Source organism: Scomber scombrus, chromosome 8 (genome assembly GCF_963691925.1).
Source record: "Scomber scombrus chromosome 8, fScoSco1.1, whole genome shotgun sequence".
NCBI classification, from domain to species: domain Eukaryota; kingdom Metazoa; phylum Chordata; class Actinopteri; order Scombriformes; family Scombridae; genus Scomber; species Scomber scombrus.
This window is the reverse complement of record NC_084977.1, coordinates 10,985,427-11,004,736: the sequence shown is the minus strand read 5'-3', so window position 1 is coordinate 11,004,736 and position 19,310 is coordinate 10,985,427. Positions and strand designations below refer to the sequence as shown.

The window sequence follows — 19,310 nt, the reverse complement described above, 5'->3', positions numbered from 1 at the left end:
TGCCACACGAGATAAATGTATCATTATGCTTCAGAAGGTGCAAAATTAGTCACGGCAGCAGCCTCGGGGGGGGGGAGTTCTTGAGAAGCTTGACATGGCCTGGTAGCAGTCAGCGAACATGGGGAGAACGCTACAGTGAGATGGTTTATCAGCAGGAGAGGAGGAGCAGCAAGAGGAAACAAGAGCAGGCAGTCTGGGTCACAAAGGGTTTGAAGCATGATTAGAGTGTACAGTAAATGTGGGGTAGAGGGGAAATTATGAAATGAAACATACCCAAAATTAAGGTGAAAAAAGGGAGGAAGGGAGAAGTAACATTGAGAAGGGTGTGAATGGGTGTGAATAACAGGAAGGGGCAAGTGATACAATTTTAAAGAAAGCTTGAATGAGATAAGGGAAAACAGAGAAGGCAAGAAAAGACAGGAATACACAGAGAGGAGAAATAGGAGGAATACAATAAAGGAAGGAAGGAGGAGGCAGGATCCAGAGGGATGTTTTGGGGAGAAGATATCATGCGAGAGAAAATGTCAGCATGGAGACATCATTTCCAAACCCTGCGTGATGTCCGCCTGGCAGACCTGCTGTGCGCAGACAGGCAAAATGACTACACATACACACGCACACATATACAGAAAACTTTCTCCCAGTCTTGGCATGGCTTGCGTGTACACTTGGCTATGTGGGACTGTGTGTTTATTTGCATGTGTGTGTATGTATGTGTGTGTTTCTTTGCATATTTCAGTCTGCATGCGCTTCCTGGAGGGGAAAGGAGGCTGCACTGCAGTGAAGCACAGACCATTGATCAAACACTGTGGAAAAAAGAAAGAGGAAACCAGTCTCTCCTCATTCAATTTACATTATACAGTACATAGCCTCAGATCTATTCTTTGAAGAGGCCACCCCCAAAGCACATAGTTTAATATGTGTGTGTGTGTGTGTGTGTGTGTGTGTGTGTGTGTGTGTGTGTGTGTGTGTGTGTGTGTGTGTGTGTGTGTGTGTGTGTGTGTGTGTGTGTGTGTGTGTGTGTGTTGTTGTTTTTTTCCCCCTGATCAGAAGATCTTTCCCCTTTTTCCATTTGTGGCGCCTCTGTTGCCATGGTTATAATTTTTGGGATTGGTCGGGGCAGTCGCAGCATATTTCTCTCTCTCTCCATCTCTTAACGTTAACGTCTCAGTGTTTAGGAGCAGCCACCACTCTATTCATGTTATTTTCTCCTTGTGCCTTGTTTCCTCCATTTGTCTTTATACGTCATCCAAGGTTTAGTTAAAAGGATGCATTTCTCTACAAACAAAACAATAAAGACAGCAAGCAGTTTTGTCAGACCAGCAGCGCGCTCAAAAACAAACCCACACTTGAAGCTGCTGTCCGTAAGATCTTTTATTCATATCAGAAAATAAAAATGATTCAACTACTTCCAAGTCGTTCAATAAGTTTCACGAGTTTTCACTTATATTTTTCTGTTTTTTCTTGGGGGGGTGGGGGTGGGAGGCTGTTTATAGCCTTTCAAAAGGAACTTGATTTTACCTTTGATGATAAAATAACATCAACTAACTTCTATAACGAAGCTGTTAATTACAGTTGTATGAATGTTTTTTACTTGGGTTAAGTCAGTAACATTGTCCTACAACTTCCTGTAATTTCCTTGAAATACTTTGTGGAACAGCACATTCCTAGAGAGATGTAATTTTATACTAATTATAGTTTTTTTTTTTTTTAAATGGTGACAGTGTTCACTTGGTACATTTCCAATTAATGAATTACAGTTAACTGCTAGTGTAACCTACTGTAGAGTCTTTTAGTAGGTGTACAGCAGGTCAGCTAAGAATGTAGGCAAGCATACAATTCAACATACAAAGTATTGTAAGGGAGTAAAGTTTCCAGTAACAAACTGATAATGAATTAATATTTAGTTGTGTTTAAATGCAGCTGTTCTTTCAAGGACATTCTTCTGGAAATCAGCAAGTGCTGAACTCAAATCAATGAATTAAAGTCAAACATAAATCTGAGAGCTAAAGCTGCACCATAAATGTTGAACCTCATTTTGTTAGTCAAATAATTACATTTTGTCTGTCATTGTACACAGAGTAACACAGGCTAATGAAACAGCAGATTATACTTTTACAAGCCTAGTGTTGCCTATCTACAAAACTAAATGTAATGGAAACAGAAAAGGGTGATGGAAAAAGAGGGCAGCTTGACAGAGGGCAGCGTGACTCCCTCATTTCTGTTTTTATGTTCCAAAACTATTAGTTCTGGAGCTGAATGTTAGTGAAGTTGGCTAAACTACCTTTGAAGCAGGCGCTGGCACTGCTTCTTCTGGTGAAGTCCATTGTGATCAACACTTTGGCTGACAGCGCTGTCAGGAACCACGTGGACAAACTCTCAGTGGTGCACCAGTACTGTAACTGAAATTGCTTTGTGTGGAAATTGATGTTTTAACATCACAGATCATTACAAAAGACATTAAAATATGTATGTAACAGGAGTCTAGTGATCGGTGGCTGCTACAGGTGTGCTGGAGTCTAACTGGTCAGCAGCCATCAATATCATATATATAGATAGGAAGAAAAAGAAGTTGAGTGGATGTCTCTGAAAGTTTAAATAATTGGCCTTAACTGGCATCTCAATGTCAATGCGGAAAGTTCGGAGCCTTTTTTTGAGATGTTACTGGGAAATTACAAAACCACAGAAGAAAGTGTTTCCATTAAGTCAGTTTAAAACTATTTTCCTGTACTGCCCTCACACATCCATCATGCTCCAAATTCAAACCAACTCTGAGAATTATAAAAACCCATTTGACTCCAGTTGTTTGTGTCATATCAGTTGTCATTTCTTAACACAGTGATCAACTAATAGCAGCAAGCCTCTGTCAGACAGCTCATCTATCTTCATTTATGACCTACACACACTTCTGGAAGACAACCAGGCAGCAAGAGTGAAGTGGCGATGACAGGAGAGGATGCACTCGATCAGTCTGCTGACTGGCAGTCTGACTGATTTGATGCAGAGAATTTAAAGACAATGGGGCCTTTATAGTTGGAAAACCTGTTGTAGGCACAACGGAAAGAAGGAAAGAAAAGAAAGAAAGGAGGGTAAGGAGGAGGAGAAGAAAAGATGTTCACACTTGTGTTCTTATTACAGTGAAAATGCCATTACAACCCCTCCTGTGTCTGTGTACATCTCAGTGCCAGGCACATAAAGGCTCACCGACTGTGTTTAATAATTCTCGAGCACCTCTAAAGCGAAGACAGATGGGCCAACGGTGACGATCACGTAGCTGCCACTGTTAACCAGCAGAAAGAAAATAAGAAAATCTGACTTTTACCTGCAAGCTCTTGGAAGTGGAGCTTCCAAGAGGAGGTGCAAGGCGTGTCCTCTCACAGCCTGCCCCTGTCTGCACTTGCACTGACAGGCGAAGTCAGACAAACTGACGCGTTGTCCAATGGATGAGTTTTGTCAAGCACATGCGTGTCTTTTTCAGCACTTTCCTGCTCTGTATTGGCATTCAGCTTCAGTATTCCCTCTCCTTGTTATAACTCAACAGCCAGGTGAGATCTCAGTTAGAAAAAGGGTGACAAAGAGCAATATTAAAAACACAGAAGGCTAACCAAACAAAAGGCAGTCTTTTGAGGGTCATGCCTGTGATAACACTTCCATCTAAATGCAGATTTGATATAGGAATGCCAACAAGGACCTTCACTTGTTTACATTCATTACCATGGAGGAAGAGAGCAATGTTTTTTTATTTTTTTTATTTTATTTTATTTTTTCACCAAGTCTCCTTCACAATGTAATTCAGGCTTTTCAAGAGGGGATCCGTAATTAATTTCATTTGATTTATTTGTGTAAATTGGAGCACCAGCTGGGAAACGAGATAGAATGAAGTGGACAGAAAGAGCGTAAAGGGACAGAGAATGTGAATGAGACTGTGATTGCAAAGCTTGGTTGGCTTCATTTGTGGCACAGTCTTGCGATTGGCAACATAAGTAGCATAATGTTACCCAAATGGTGCTTATCCAGGTGGAACTTGGCAAAAAACCTAGCAAGCAGATTAAACGTAATTGATGCCTCTTAGCTGAAGAATGAATTTGCCTGCTTTTGTTTCTAGTAAGCTCTCGGCAAGGTGGTTTAGAAATGGCAGTTTGATTGTGTTTTGGGACTGTTCTTTTTGTGTGTGTGTGTGTGTGTGTGTGTGTGTGTGTGTGTGTGTGTGTGTGTGTGTGTGTGTGTGTGTGTGTGTGTGTGTGTGTGTGTGTGTGTGTGTGTGTGTTTGTGTGTGTGTGTGTGTGTGTGTGTTTTTCTTCAGTCAGTGTGAGAGAGAAAAGCACATCAATTACAATACAAGTGCATCAATTTTCTTCTACAGCTACTCCCATCACAGAGCACATTACTGCGCTGGCCTTGTGGGGGCCACAAACTGGATTCACTGTGCCAGTTTGTGACAATGTTATATAACTCACAGAAAATGTCATTTAACCTTTTATCACCAAAATAATTGGAGTTCCTTTGTTAGTAAAGTGGAGATTTTGTATCCAGTGAGATATTGGAAACTGTTGACTTTGACAGAAAGTTCTAAATGAAAAAAGTATCAACAAATAATGATTCTTTCCAAAGAATGGTACATAACCCTGAGCAGTGACCATGTCACAGCTCGTCGCCGTTTCAGTGTCCATTGGAAATCTCTCTCTCTCTCACACTCTCTCTCTCTCTCTCTCTCTCTCTTCTCTCTCTCTCTCTCTCTCTCTCTCTCTCTCTCTCTCTCTCTCTCTCTCTCTCTCTCTCTCTCTCTCTCTCTCTCTCTCTCTATCTATCTCTAAGGTTTTAAGCTAAAGTCAGAAATGAAAAAGATGCATAATTCAAAAGTAATTGTGAGTCAATAAATACATACAGGCAATAACATTCATTGCATTCACATTTAAATTTCATATATGCAAGCCTGTCTGGCAAAAACAAACCCGGCATGTAAAGAATGTGGTCACACATGTCTCATAAACTTAATGGACATACACATGGCAGATAGAATAACAGCGCTTTGTCTCCAGCAGCATCAGCAGTAGAGCGGGAGTGTGTCACCGCTGCTTCCTGTTGACTATGAGGCTATACTTTAGGAAAGCAGTGCTTTAACCTAACTATTGATTTAATCATGATGTTGAATCATGGTGTTTAGGCAGGTATCGTTTTGCATGTTTGCGTGTCAGCATACTAATATTTGTTGATTAACACAAAATCCAAAAGACACAAAGTAGAGCTGAGGCTGATGGGAATGTCACTAGTATTGGTACCAAAGTATTGGACAAATTAAAATTGGATGATGGAACTAGATGAAAAGTCACAGATCACTAAACTTACAGTTTATCCTGTTGGGAACATTAATCTTTACTAAATTTCATAGCAGTCCTTTTATTAGTTTTGAAACATTTCACTCACTTGATCAGACCCCAGGAAACAGGGATCCTAATAAACTAAACTAAACTAAAAAAAACACACATGTGAATGTCATGGTGGCGCTCTAAGAAAGGTCTGAGGGTCCCCAGAGTCTGTAGGTTTCATCCTCTGGGGACCATGAATGTCCGTCAAAGATAGCTGTTGAGATATTTCAAGTGTTGGATCGACCCATTGTCTGACCCATTGTTAGCGACCCTCAATGCTTTGCTTATTTATTCCTCAACTCTCCTCTTTTCTTCTCTTACACCACGCTGCCTTTGAAAGCCTGCATTGTGTTTCACAGGTCACTTCACTCAACGGGCTGAACTCCTCTCAAGTGCGAAACGAGAGGCCATTTCAGAGCATAAATCCAATTTGATGCTGCCATGCAGAACAACATATATCAGGTGGTGAGGGAGTTAGACAAGTAGTGCTTGTCTAAGACGATGTCAGTAGGAGAAGCGGAGCAGTGGGTATTTATGTGTGTTTATGCGTCTGTGGGGAGGGGAAAATGTGATGGGAGGGCTGATGTTAAGCTATCAGGGAAGAAGCACTCAACCTCTTAGCTTGAGCAACTGCAACAGCATAACGGAATGAGCAAAATGACAGCTATTCGCACGTCTCCTATTTGTGTGTGCTCGAAGGCACATTAGCCATACAGCAAGGAATGAAAAATGGTGGCTTCAAAGCTTTGTGTGTGTGTGTGTGTGTGTGTGTGTGTGTGTGTGTGTGTGTGTGTGTGTGTGTGTGTGTGTGTGTGTTTGTGTGTGTCTAGGTGTGTCTAGGTGTTTGTTTATGTGTGTGTGGAGGTCGTGCATTCAGTGTTTCATGAATGGCAAATGAGAGATGAGATATTTTCAATTGTGGATGTGCATAGCAGGGCATGCTCACACACACACACACACACACACACACACACACACACACACACACACACACACACACACACACACACACACACACACACACATATACCCCCTTTCAAATCCAGTGGCAATCAAAGTTGACCAATGATATGAATAGTGATGTGAATTGTATCTTCTCTGCAGGACTAAGAACAAAGCTAGTTCTAAAAATGAAACTGTATATTTTATATGTCCTATATACTGCATGTAAAGACTAAAGAAAGAAATAAGATTTTCAGATGAAAAGAAGAAGAACCAAACTGAAATGCTCATCTGAAAGCTGACTGGTGGTCCTGCTGCTGGGGAGGAGGAGGGAAAAGAGAATGGCAGGAGATGGGGAGAAAAATGACAGAGTAGAGAGAAGGACGAAGAGGTTGAGTGACTCACGCAGCGGTGGGCCTGTGACTGCTGGAAAAACATTGTTCCACCAATCTGCCATTTAATTACAGACAGGAGAGGCCGTCCCTGCAGCGTGTAGCACTTTAACATGCATCCAATCAAACAGAAGTGGAGCAGGACACACAGAATGTGTACAATGGAAACTGACACTAATGAAAAGAAATCAATAGGCTCATTTTCTCCACTGTTCAACCACACTGTCTGTTCCACCCACCTAGACTGTCTTTTTTTCCTGTCCTTTCATGCTTTTATATTTTACTCTCTCTCCTTCCCTTGCTTCTCTTTCTTTACGGCTTGACATTAGATTTCTTTTACCAGGTTGATGAGCTCAAATAAGGTTCTTTTTTCCTCTGGCACTGCCAGAAATATTTTCTGATAGACACCGTGGGAGAGCTTTGCAAATTATGGTTGCTTCTTTTATATGAAGGAACTTTCAGACAAAGAAGTCTCAGAAACTGGCAAGGTGATTGAACAGGATTCAGAGTCTATATAATGTGAGCATGCTAACATGCAGTTAGTTTAGCCCGCTAGCATGCTCACATTTGCAAATTGGCAATTTCAGCTGGGGTTGATGCAAGTATTTTGTCAAAAATTAAATTTGTTTTTGTTTTTATTTTATTTTATCTTGAACAAATTAAACATTTAACCCAATGATGGCGCAATATGTGAAGTCAGGGGATAGCCAAAGTTATTTCAATTTGTCCATGAATATGCGTACCATCTTTCATGGCAATCTATCCAATAGTTGTCAATATATTTCAGTCTGGACCAAAGTTGTGATCTGATTGGCATATATCCCTATAGTGTGTCTCGGGGACATTGTCATCCCGAGAGCCACGCAGCTATCACTTTTTAAAAAGTGGCTTACTGATTGAAAAAATATGCAATGATGCTGGGCTCAGGAGCAAATTAGATTAAACATACTGTTTGCCATTGTTCTATAGAGAGGCCATAGGAAAGAGAGACTGATAAAGAAGCTAGAAAACAGTCAGATGAGGGTTAAGGCTTTACAGGTAAACCTCATTCACACCCTGTGCACACTGAATAAACAGAAGCAGATATAGCGTAAAGATGATAATCTGTATTACTTTTTTGTGAGCATGGAATTCATATATTTCCTCTACAATGTAAATCAGCAACCTCTGTCTTTTCAGGCAAGGTGACACAGGATTAGAGCATAATAATACTGTAATGATATGTCTCTACCTGTTTTTGCGCTGAAGTGAAATTAGTTTTACACTGGCTGGGAGAAAATACAACAATGAAAATGCAGTGGAACATTACAGATTTGTGCTGAACAAAACGTAGAATACTAGAGCTTTTCTGAATGCACTGCACTGTGAATATTTCTAAAGATACCCTTTCTCTCTGTCATCAGGTTTGATGAAAGTAATATTTTTATCTCTGTGGTTGCAGTGGTGCTTTAAGCTGCAAAGATTTGGTGATATTGATCCGATAGCGCATATCCAGGTTTGATGTATGGCTTATGAGAGGACTTTTGATATCTCCCCCTCTGCAGTTTAGTCCTGCCTCCCACTGTTCAGGTAGCACAATAATTGTCTGCTGGATCAATGATCAATAATCAGCCCAATGAACCTCTGTTCTTTCCCTTTGACTCCACAACCAGGTGGACCTGATAGAACAAAGAAACTAGAAGAAAAGCATGCTTTCATCTCTAAGAAGCAATTAATTAACAGCTTTTCAAAGTAATGTCAAATAACATCTTGAAGCTTCATTTACAAGACAGCATTGATTCTCTTCTCTCCTCTCCTCAGGTATAACCAATGCCGACACAGTGGTGAATATGCGGAAGGTGACCCATCAGACCATTAGTGAGGAGCTGTCCAAAACAGTTCTCCTCCCCTGCCTCTTCACCCTCCGCCCTGGTGCCGGTTCATCCCCTGAGCCCCCCAGGATCAAGTGGACGAAGGTTTGGGGCCAGAGAGGCTCAGACGGCCTGCAGAAGGAACAATCGGTCCTGGTGGCCAAAGACAATGTGGTCAAGGTACAGTTGTTTTTATAGTTTTTTTCTCTGCTGATATGGCTCAGTGATTTTTCAGTTCCTCCTATTTCCTCTGCACTTTCTCTTGCTCACCCCCATTCATCCTCTCTATCCCATCCCCTTCCCCATTTCTTTCTCCTCTCTGCTTAATACTCCCATCACTCCCTTCTTCTTTATTTCTTATTTTCCTTTCCTCCCTGTCATCCTACGTTACATCCCTGTTGTCAATTATGTTTTCTCCCTTCCCTCCCGTCCTCCCCCAGGTGAAGAAGGCCTTCCAGGGTCGTGTAACACTGCCTGGTTACAATGAGAACCGCTACAATGCCAGCCTTGCTTTGACTGGGCTACGCTCCAGCGACTCCGGTCTGTACCGCTGTGAGGTCGTAGTTGGCATCAATGACGAGCAGGACACAGTTCCCCTGGAAGTCACAGGTGAATACCCCAATTCACTCCTAAGGCAGCCATTGTAATTAAGTCACATTCATGCTAGAGCATACTAACCTGTCTGCTAGTCTTGTTTTATGGACATTGTACAAATATTTCATATCACCCCTAATGTAATGTAAAAAAAAAAACATTAACTAAAGATATTAGATCTAGAGATATGCTGGTTCATATATTTATTATGAACCAGCTGCAAGTTAGCTACCTACTACAAGCTAATACATTTGCTAACTTCCCAGGAGTTTTTATAGGATTATGACGTAATTGGATAATTGGTAGATCTCAGTCTCAATAATTGAATGAGAGAACCTAACCACAATGAGTACTATGCTATTTAAAATATTCAATATTTCATATAATGTTGTGAAAATCTTCAGTCCTCCAGGAAATTGCAATTTTGCAATTTTGCAAAATTACCAAAACATTTCTTCATGAAATGGCTAAATCAACCTGTGATTTGGACCAATTGTCACATTTTGTGTTGTGGTAACGTCATTGCAGCTTGCAGCATGCATTCAGCAAGGAATAGGTGCGTATTTAGGTGGCAGATGGACAAATTTCACCTGCCAACAACAAAACAAACACCATAGACAATGCAAAACAATTCCCAAATGTTCCCAAATAAAGTTTCCATTTGGTAAGTCAGAGGAGTACAAGTTGAGACATTGTTCAGACAGCAAAGATGGACATAACCTAACTCAAACATAAAAGTAGGCACATTGGAAATTAAACTAGGTTTTTATGTTAACAGTTTATTTATGTTATTGATTTATTGATTCCAATATTGAGTTGAAAGTTTGAGCCCATGGTTCTCATATTCAGAAAATAGCATGAGGAAACTATTGCTTGGGGGGGCAACTATTGCAGTCTTTCGATGTGCGAGATGAAGGACAATGACAGTAACAATGACCAAAAGAGGCTTTGAGTAAATTAGTTTAATCTACTTTCTGTCTGTTAATTTTAAATATACTAAAATGAGCACCTTGACATTGTTGTGTTTCATTAGTCTGATATACAGCGGTGCTATTAAATCTGGACAGTCACACCAATAAAGCATTATTGATATAGAAAGAATGAGAGAGCAAGTATCCTCATAAACCTGATTATTTCCGTGATTCAATATCATCACCTATCACATTTCACGTTAGCACCTTCTGATGAGTGGTGATGTACAAAGTAATTAAAACCATTTAACTGTTTCAGTGTGTGTCTTTTCACCTACATCAAATTGTTGTCTGAATGAATCAACACTCCACTCTTTCTTGTGTACAGCTCCCCCACTGCACTCAAGGTCTGCCACTATGAATAATAATGACCCTGTTTTCCATGTCAAGCTAATACAGCTATTACACCCAAGGTTGTTTACTGTCCATGCAAAATGTATGATGATGGGGAAAAGGTTAGGGAACTAGAACACATTAAACATCATTGACCTGGGCCACTCAGGTGCTGTTCATGCACTGAAAGCCTAATTAAACCAATAAGGTTGGAACCCAGCAGCGTTGGCTATTGTATATAGTCAAATAGTGTTACTGTGGGAGCTTTGTATGACTCTCAGTGGCTTTACTAAACTAGCAAAGCATTTACTGCATTTTCTGTATCCAGGACACAGGTACTTGTTGAATTACCACACTACCTGGAGGTAGCTCGCTGTAGTATAGCCATAATTACTGTGTCAGAGTATTTTAGCTGCAGAGCTATCATCAGATTATTTCCAGGTCACTCACTATTTTTAATAATAAGCTATTATCAAAATGACTGCAGGGAATCACACAATGCATTACACACTGTACACTATGCTGTCGCTTGCCACAAATCCATGCTAGTGTTGCTAATATCAGCTCCATTGAACTCTATGAGGCTAGTGGCTTTTTTTCTTTTACCCAGACACAGCACAAACAGCCTCCACTCCGTAGCTTGGATGTAGCTCAAATGTAAATGTGTGTGAGTGTTGTGGTTTCGACAAACCTCCCTATTCCCTTGAATGAACAAGTGTGTCCACCCTTTTACTGGTATTGCATTGGTGTGCTAGTATAAGGTACTATGTCTTTCTGATGCCAGTATCGGGACAATCTGTATTTCTCAAAAAAGTCAGGCCCCTCATCTTTCTCAATACGAGCCCTTTACATTTAATAAGTGAGCCCCCTGCCACTATGCTTGGGAGACCCTGCTTCCTCCCCCTCCTGGCCAATCGATTAACACGCCATGAAACCACTCCTTCAGAGAGAAACCAATTACGTAGCCGGCGAGGAGTAGCCATCTCCGGGGCTTAGCCTTAATTGGCAGTCACGCTACATGACAGACCACAGCCGTCCTCACACTAATTCTACTGAGTGCTTAACGTATTAATTAGCAGATATTGATACTGCTCAGCTATATCAATATCATATTAATCCACACTGCTCTTCTCATAGACTTAATTTGTGTGTGTCCAAGCCTCTGATGAGATGTCCTTCCTCTCTTGCTACCTCTTCTTTCTTTCTGCTTTGTTTCCTTCTTCTTTCTTTGTCTCGTCACATATTGACCGGTCAATTGGCCGTGTCTCACCAGTTAGAACGCAGTGCCATTGATTGTGTGTGTCGGCCGTCTGTGGTGAGATATGGCTGCCTACCATTAACTTTTAAGGGGACAATAGGTAGTATATAATATCAGAATGGTGAAAAGAGCATTGTAGTAGTCTCTACAACCTCTGCACAATATAGTGCACAAGTGGTGGAGACAGTTTAAATAAAAAAACTAATAATTTCAGCATATTCCTTTGGAGTTTGTTTTCATTTGTGTACTCACTTTGTCAAAATTTGAATTACCAAAAAAAGGAGGAGGCTGATGTCTCATGTCTCTGATTCTGTACATTACTATGAGTCGCGATTTGAATCATCGGTTAATGGACAGCGCAAAGGTTACAGGACTGCCCATTGCTGTGTGTGCAATGTCTGCTCTCTACAGAAAAAGCACAGAGGCTTGAAGTCAATGCTCTCCACAAATAAGTCAATGGTTTATCTTCTTTTGATAAAGAAGAAAGAGGAATTTGCACAGTAGCTACAGTATAGTATCATTATACCTCAAAACATCAGGAGAATTCAACAATCGGTTTGACTTCAAACACAGTAAATGTGATTGTGTTGTCTATTTTATAGTGCAGTGTAGTATACTAAGCAATACTGCCAAGGGACACCAACTGCAATATTACAATGAGGGCATCGTGCAACTGTAAAGCATCGAATCTACCCACAAATGGTGCCTTCCTGTTGCTCTCCCTGGAGACTGTAGGGATGTGTGAAGATATGGAGGGTAAAAATAGATGGGAGAGGTATTGGGCATTCAACCCTCCTGTGGAATGGGACTGGGTTTCCCACACTGAGAGGAAACCAATTTGTCTCTCTTGTGTACATATTAGCCAGCAAGCCAGCATATCTGTTTGGACTAGATCCCGACACCTCAAAGGAAAAACAGAAATTAGGAGAAGAGAGAAGAAAACACAAAAAAGGAGGAGGACTCCTGCTCTATATTTCTGTGAGGAGTTAAATAACACCTAGATGACATAATGGCTGGATGGACAGCTGGAATTGAGGGATGTGTATATATGTGCGTCATTCACACACAAACACACATAGTCCTTGTTTTCTACGCCCATGGCCTGGAGTGCTAATGTTCACATTGCCACACTGCTCTCCATCTCACGGGAATCTCTGTCACTCTCCCAGACAAAGCCAGCAAGATAAAAGAGCTATGTTAGTAGCCACTGGCTTCCATGTAGCTGAATGTTCCTCAGGGGAGCAGAACTGCATGAATGGCAGGCGGAGGTGATGAGGTGAGGGAACGTTAGATGAACACTTCTAAAGCTATCTCTTTCCCATTTAAGTGGAATATATGCTGCTTTCACAGCACCGGGAATTGTGCCCCCATTTGTGTTCCTGGTTTCAGTTTTTTTAACCTCTCTGTCAAGATGCACTTTTTGTATTCCTGTCCTCCTCTCCACCTCTCGTTCTGTCTCTGTGCTTCAATACATGCATCTCTTTGAATTCAGTGTATTTCTCTGTTTCTACGTCTGCCTTCTTTGTCTTTCCATCATGAGCGGAGGCAGGCGGGGTGCAGCAGGGTGACATTGTGTGAGTGTGTGTTAAAGCAGTAAAATAAACATCACCACTGTTTGTCATACACTGTATCCAAGGGCAACATCTCTTTTCTCTAATGACAAGCGAACCGACTGAACTGTCTGATGTAAATGAGACTCACATATGCAGGTGGATGAACCTGAATGTTGTTGTTTCCTCCTGCACAGATGGAACAATGTCACTACATGATGATAATGTCTAGGGGGCTTTATGTTCATGTGTCTGTAAGCATGTACATGTCCATGTTTTACAGTTTAAGGTTGCAGTTCATAAATATTTCTGCGACCCAAAGGTTGCGGGCCATAAAATCATTTCAATTACTATCTGGAGCATTCTCCCTACTTGTTATCACATCCTCCATCTCTTTGCTGCAGGTGTGGTATTTCACTACCGAGCCCCACATGACCGCTACGCCCTGTCCTTCAGTGATGCAAAGAGGGTATGTGTGGAGAATTCAGCAGTCATCGCAACACCGGGTCAACTGCAGGCCACCTTTGCTGATGGCTATGACAACTGTGACGCTGGATGGCTGTCCGACCAGACTGTAAGGTAAGGATTTAGACTTTAAGTATCTGTGCAGTGGTTTGAAAGCCAATGTTTAGGTTTGCTGTTGAAGGAAGAAGAAAAAAATCTTCAACTTCAAGTTTGTCATTGCAACCATACCCATATGAAAAAAACACTATGGTTACTATATTATACAATGCAGTGGCTTTGATACCATCTACATGACTAGAGTCCTCTTGATTGTTGTAAAAGGTGCCCTCAATAGATAGATAGATCTGTATTGCCTTCCAGAGGGGAGAGGTTGGATCAGGTGGGGGGTTAGGTGGGAGGGGTAGCTGGTAAGTTTAGCTGCCCTGTTGAAGGTCCGCCTACAGTGGGTTGACTGGGGAAAGGTCACAACCAATTATGTCGGTGGCTTTAGTGACAATCCACTCCAATTTCTTCTTGGTGTGACTGTCTGAACTCCGATACCAGACAGAAAAAGATGTTGATGTGAGGATGCTCTCTATGCTGGCTTTATAGAAGCTTTAAGACAAGATATTTCTTCAGTTGTCTGAGGAAGTACAGTCTTTGCTGGCCTTTTTAATTATGTATTTGGTGTTGATGAACCATTTGAGGTTGTCATTGATGCAGGTGCTGAGGTGTCAGGGTTATGGGTTGGTCAAAGATATGAACTGCTGCCTTGGTTTTTGTCCACCTCCTGAAGCCTACATCTGTTTCTATTGTTTTTGAGGTATTGCATAAGAGCTTGTTCCTGCAACAATATACAGCCCATTTCAGCTCTTAATAGGACTGATTATCTTCATTGTTATTAATAAGATGATAGTGGTGTCATCTGTGTACCTGAACATTTTGACTGAGCTACGATGAGATTTGAACTCGTTGGTGTAGATGGAGAAAAGCAAAATACATAACACACAGCCAGTACTGAGTTACATGTGGCCTTATGTAGCACTGTTACCCTTGACTGCTTTAATTCTGTTTCTAAGAAAGTCCAGGAGACAGTAACAGACGTGTTTTGATGTGAAAGTCTTGAAGCCTGGTGACAAGCAAGACAGGATTAATGTGTTGAAAGCTAAGCTAAACTCTACGAACAGCATGTGTGCGTGGGTGTTTGTTTATTCCAGGTGTTGCATAGTGAAGTTAAGAGCCAGGATTATGGATCTATTAGCCTAATAAGCAAACTGATATGGGTCCATCAGTGGGGATTTACAGGACATCAGGAAGGAAAAGACTAAGTGTTGAAACACTTTCATAGCCAGTGAAATGAGGACAACTGGCCTGAGGTATGTTGTTTTGTCCAACTCAGGGACAGGGATGGTGGTAGATTTTTTTTAAACACTCAGGGACCGCGCACTGTCGTAAGAAGGTGTTGAAAATGTCAGTGAGAACTAGGTCTGGTTGATCTGCACAGTGTCTAAGCACAGCAGAGAACTAAGCTGACCCTGCTGCTTTACTTTTTATTTTTTGTCTTTCGAAAAGCCTCCTCACTTCAGCTTCCTGGATGGAAAAGGGAGAAAGGGAGAAGGGGAATGAGTGGTGAAGTGTGTACATCCTCAAACCGTGCATAAAAATCATTGAGCCTGTCAGGGAGACTTAGGTCCTCATCTGGTGGTGAAGTGGGCCCCTTTTTGTAGTTTGTTATCGCCTTCAGGCTTTTCCAGACTGCTCCGGGGCTGTTGGTGGTGAGTTGGTGTTCCAGTTTTTTTGTGTAGTCAGACTTGGCTTTCCTGATGCAGAGCACACTTCATATTTGGCAGACATATATTTCTCCCTGTCTTCACTGTTAAGGGCAGAAGTCTTTTTCCTGCATAGTACAGCTAGTTCTTTTGAGATCCAGGGTTTGCTACCATCCTCATATACATCACGATTTGGGTCGGGATGCATTGGATCACAGAATACCAGGTGTATGACGTGATTGTTGTTTAGCAGTGATCCAGTATGCAGAAGAAAAGAAATCTAGATCCAAGGATGCTCGAGAAACCCAGATCCAGTATGCAGAAGAAAAGAAATACATAACAAAACAGTGAAGTTCATTTATTATACCCCTGGTTAGAGTTGGCATGGCAACAAACACAGCACAGCTAGTCATGAGTTACAGGAGTTATTAACACAGTTATGAGCACTCCTTTAAAATGATGAAAGCACTTCCTGTTATATGTACTGCGCTTGCCTTTGGAGAAAGTCTCAATCATGAATCTGTCCTGATAATTTGTCACACGATAAAACATGACAAAAAAGAAATGCAGTCTGCAAATTTGATGAACAGTGTAGAAGTATGAAGTATGACAGTGTGAAAGTCATTTTCATCTTTTTTGCAGTTTCTATAAACATGAAAATGCACAACATAATTGGACCTAATTGCTTGTTTGCACACTGGAAAGACGGTTAACTACATCTGCTCCCTCCAAGCTGTCTGTCAGACTGCTGCGTGTGCTTCAGCTTGCCACCTTCCATTAAGTCCCTCTTAACATTACCAGTCAGAGCTCGTCTCTCAACAGTGTTCTCCATATCCATATCTACATTTTAATTTCAAATCGCTGTTGCTCCAGTAGCCCAGCAGATTGACTGTTGTCTCCCTGACAGTTTTTCACAACCTTCCTGCGGCATGCCTTCCTTCCCCATTTCTTTCTCTCCTTCTGTCCTGCGCTCCTGTTGTTTCCACGTGGGAGCTATCTAATTGGCCCAGGTCCAGGAGGCTCTTGACTGCACATCAGCCAGGAGGAAAGTGTCCAATTAATACTGTGGAGAAATAAAAAAAAGCACAGACATCAGCGATTGCTTCATCAGCCACCAAGTAGAAAGAAGGAGGCTGAGAGAGAGACAGAGAGAAAAAGGCCAGAAACAGTACAAGACTTAGTTAGCTTGTTGTGCTCAGAAAGCAGGTTTTCTATGTAAGAATAGCACGCCAGGATTATGGTTGTGTGTGCATTTGTGCCTTCTGCATGTATGTTTGATTGTGTGTGTTTGAGTGTCTTTTCCTAGTACTTCATAAGTCCCTGTATGCCCAGCGTAATCTTTTAATCAGCCTCTTTCCCTGTGCCCTAGTGCTGCTGGAATCAATGTTCTTGTGGAATAATTGCTCAGTTGGAGCCTGAATATAGATCGGTGTTTTCTCAGCCCCACAGGCATGCCAAACCACTGAAGGAATTCTTGATTCTTTTAACCTCTCCTTGACTTTGTGCTTCTACAGCCCTCTTTCTCTTTTTGTCTCAAGCTTTAGCATTACTGGTATTCATATATTACCAGAACATTAAACACTTCTAGAAACAATAAAAAAAAAAAAGTAAAATAGTAGGCTAATTATTCTGTATACTCTCTCTTCTCTCTCTCTCTCTCTCTCTCTCTCTCTCTCTCTCTCTCTCTCTCTCTCTCTCTCTCTCTCTCTCTCTCTCTCTCTCTCTCTCTCTCTCTCTCTCTCTCTCTCTCTCTCTCTATGTTTTCTCCACAGGTATCCCATCCAGTCACCTCGGCCCGGTTGCTATGGTGATCGCGAGGACTCACCTGGAGTCCGTAACTACGGCAAGAGGTTACCTGATGAGCTGTTTGATGTCTACTGCTTCGCTAAGAAGCTTGAAGGTAGGAGTCAGGAGCTGCAACCATACATTTAGGTTTAGTTATGCATCATGTGGGTGTGCTACGCAAGAACACTGCAACCATAACTTAATGCGCTGTTAGCACAGAAAGAAGGTGGGCAGTGGAGGAGGAAGGTGAGGTGAGCTCGTAGGAGTAAAAGAGAGACCAACTGTCATGTTACAACCTCATGGAGACAGGTAAGCTACAGTAAATGGGTCAGTAGTGTTATCCTAAAGCAGGTGGAAGCAGTCAAGACATACAACAGGTGGAAAGGTACAGGGCTGTAACTAACTAAAAGAAATACTGTACACATACAATAAGACACATTTAAAAGTTTATGAGCAGTTATTTACATCTCCGTCCAATGAGGGGTGATCTGTGTTTAATCAAATCAGTATTTACATAATTGGAGGATTTCACTGTTGAGGAATAGTCCAGTGTTCCACTAATTATGTTTCAATTTAGAGCAAAAAGGATTAGTGGATTGACAGAAAATTAATCAGCCACTATTTTTATAACTGCTTGAGTGATTTTCTAAGCTAAAATTCAATAATTTGTTGGTTCCAATTTCTCTAACGTGAGTATTTTGTTTGCTTTTGGTTGTCTTATATGACTGTTGATTGGACAAAAATAAGTTTTAATATTTCAGTTTGAGCTCTGGGAAATTATGATAAGTATGTTAGACATTTCTCATTGGTATTCGCTACTTCTTGTAGATACTGTAGATATTTGTAATTAATGAAGGGAAACTAGTTCATGCAGTCAACTGGAGTCGACTTGTACTCACACGACATGACATACTCCACTCACTGCAACATATCTGTCACATGCTTCTTATTATGATGGCTCATTACTTAAGCCATGAGTGCTCTGCTCCACTCCAGCATTCACCTGTAGGCTCCGACTGTACGTTCACATTATAATCAAATCGACGCGAGCTAGCTGACTGAAATAATAGGTGTTTGTGAGTCTTAATTCATCCCCTATTCCATCCATATTCCAAACAACAGTCATAAACGCTGCAGGGGTTAGTTTATATGGGTCACTTTTTATGAGGCAGTGCAACCAAAACTGTCATTAAGCATAATAGCAGTAAGAGTAACCATAGCTATTTATAGATGATATGAACACCTGTATGTGACGGAGATAATGAGCAGAGAACATTACATGACCACCTGTTGGCTTCATACAGTATGTAGCAGGTTTCTGGATCATTGAGTGAAATTAACAATCTGATTGAAACACTCAGCAGATAATTGTCTTCAACCAAATTGAAATTACTTACTGATGAATAGCTAATGTTTTTTCTCTCTTCAGTAGAAAAAAAAATTAATAATCTCTATTGTTCAACATGCAGCCATGGCTTTACTGTAATAGACCTTGAATTTATAATTATATATGGTTTGGCTTAATTAAGTGAAAAGCGAAATATTAGTCTTAGAAATAAGAAGTTCAATGACTCCAACTGAGGTGATTCGTTCTTTCTGTGATGATTTCTTTTTCAATAAATTATTATAATTTCAATATCCTTCCATAAATATTTCAGTCATCCTATTTCTTCTCTTCTCACACAACACTCCTCACATAATTCCGCTCTGCTTCTTTCGCCTTTCATTTTGGTCGCGTCTTCATCCTTTACCCTTCACCTCTCCATATCGGTTCAATAAATCAGCACAACACCATTCTTTACTGCTGACATTAATCTCCTGGATGCTCATATTAAAGTCACTCTTCTGTTCTCCGCTCCTTATTCTCACTGTCCACTCCTCCAGCACGCATCATATTTTTTTCATCACACACCGAACTGCCAGCGGATCATCTGATCGTATAATTTTATTTGTGCTATGCAGACGTAGTGGTCCTCCCGAGCTCTCCCCGTCTCGCTTGCTAAAGCCGTATTTTTGCATTACTATTTTATACCCACTTTCTCCTTTCTTTTTCTCC

General features: G+C 41.1%; 2 protein-coding genes across 2 annotated transcripts in view; one reads left to right on the top strand and one right to left on the bottom strand.

Annotated features, from left to right (window-relative positions):
- The first annotated feature begins 2,259 nt into the window (after positions 1–2,259).
- ncanb (neurocan b) overlaps positions 2,260–19,310 on the top strand; it is a 97,760-nt gene continuing 80,709 nt past the window's right edge. Inside the window, exons 1-5 of the mRNA XM_062424244.1 lie at positions 2,260–2,398; positions 8,501–8,730; positions 8,991–9,159; positions 13,661–13,835; positions 17,242–17,369. Of these exons, the coding sequence (XP_062280228.1) occupies positions 2,260–2,398; positions 8,501–8,730; positions 8,991–9,159; positions 13,661–13,835; positions 17,242–17,369 (841 nt within the window). The remainder of the gene's footprint in view (positions 2,399–8,500; positions 8,731–8,990; positions 9,160–13,660; positions 13,836–17,241; positions 17,370–19,310) is intronic.
- Positions 10,777–19,310, bottom strand: part of ubxn6 (UBX domain protein 6) — a 409,082-nt gene continuing 400,548 nt past the window's right edge. Inside the window, exon 12 of the mRNA XM_062423746.1 lies at positions 10,777–10,786. The gene's annotated coding sequence lies outside the window, so the exon portion shown is untranslated. The remainder of the gene's footprint in view (positions 10,787–19,310) is intronic.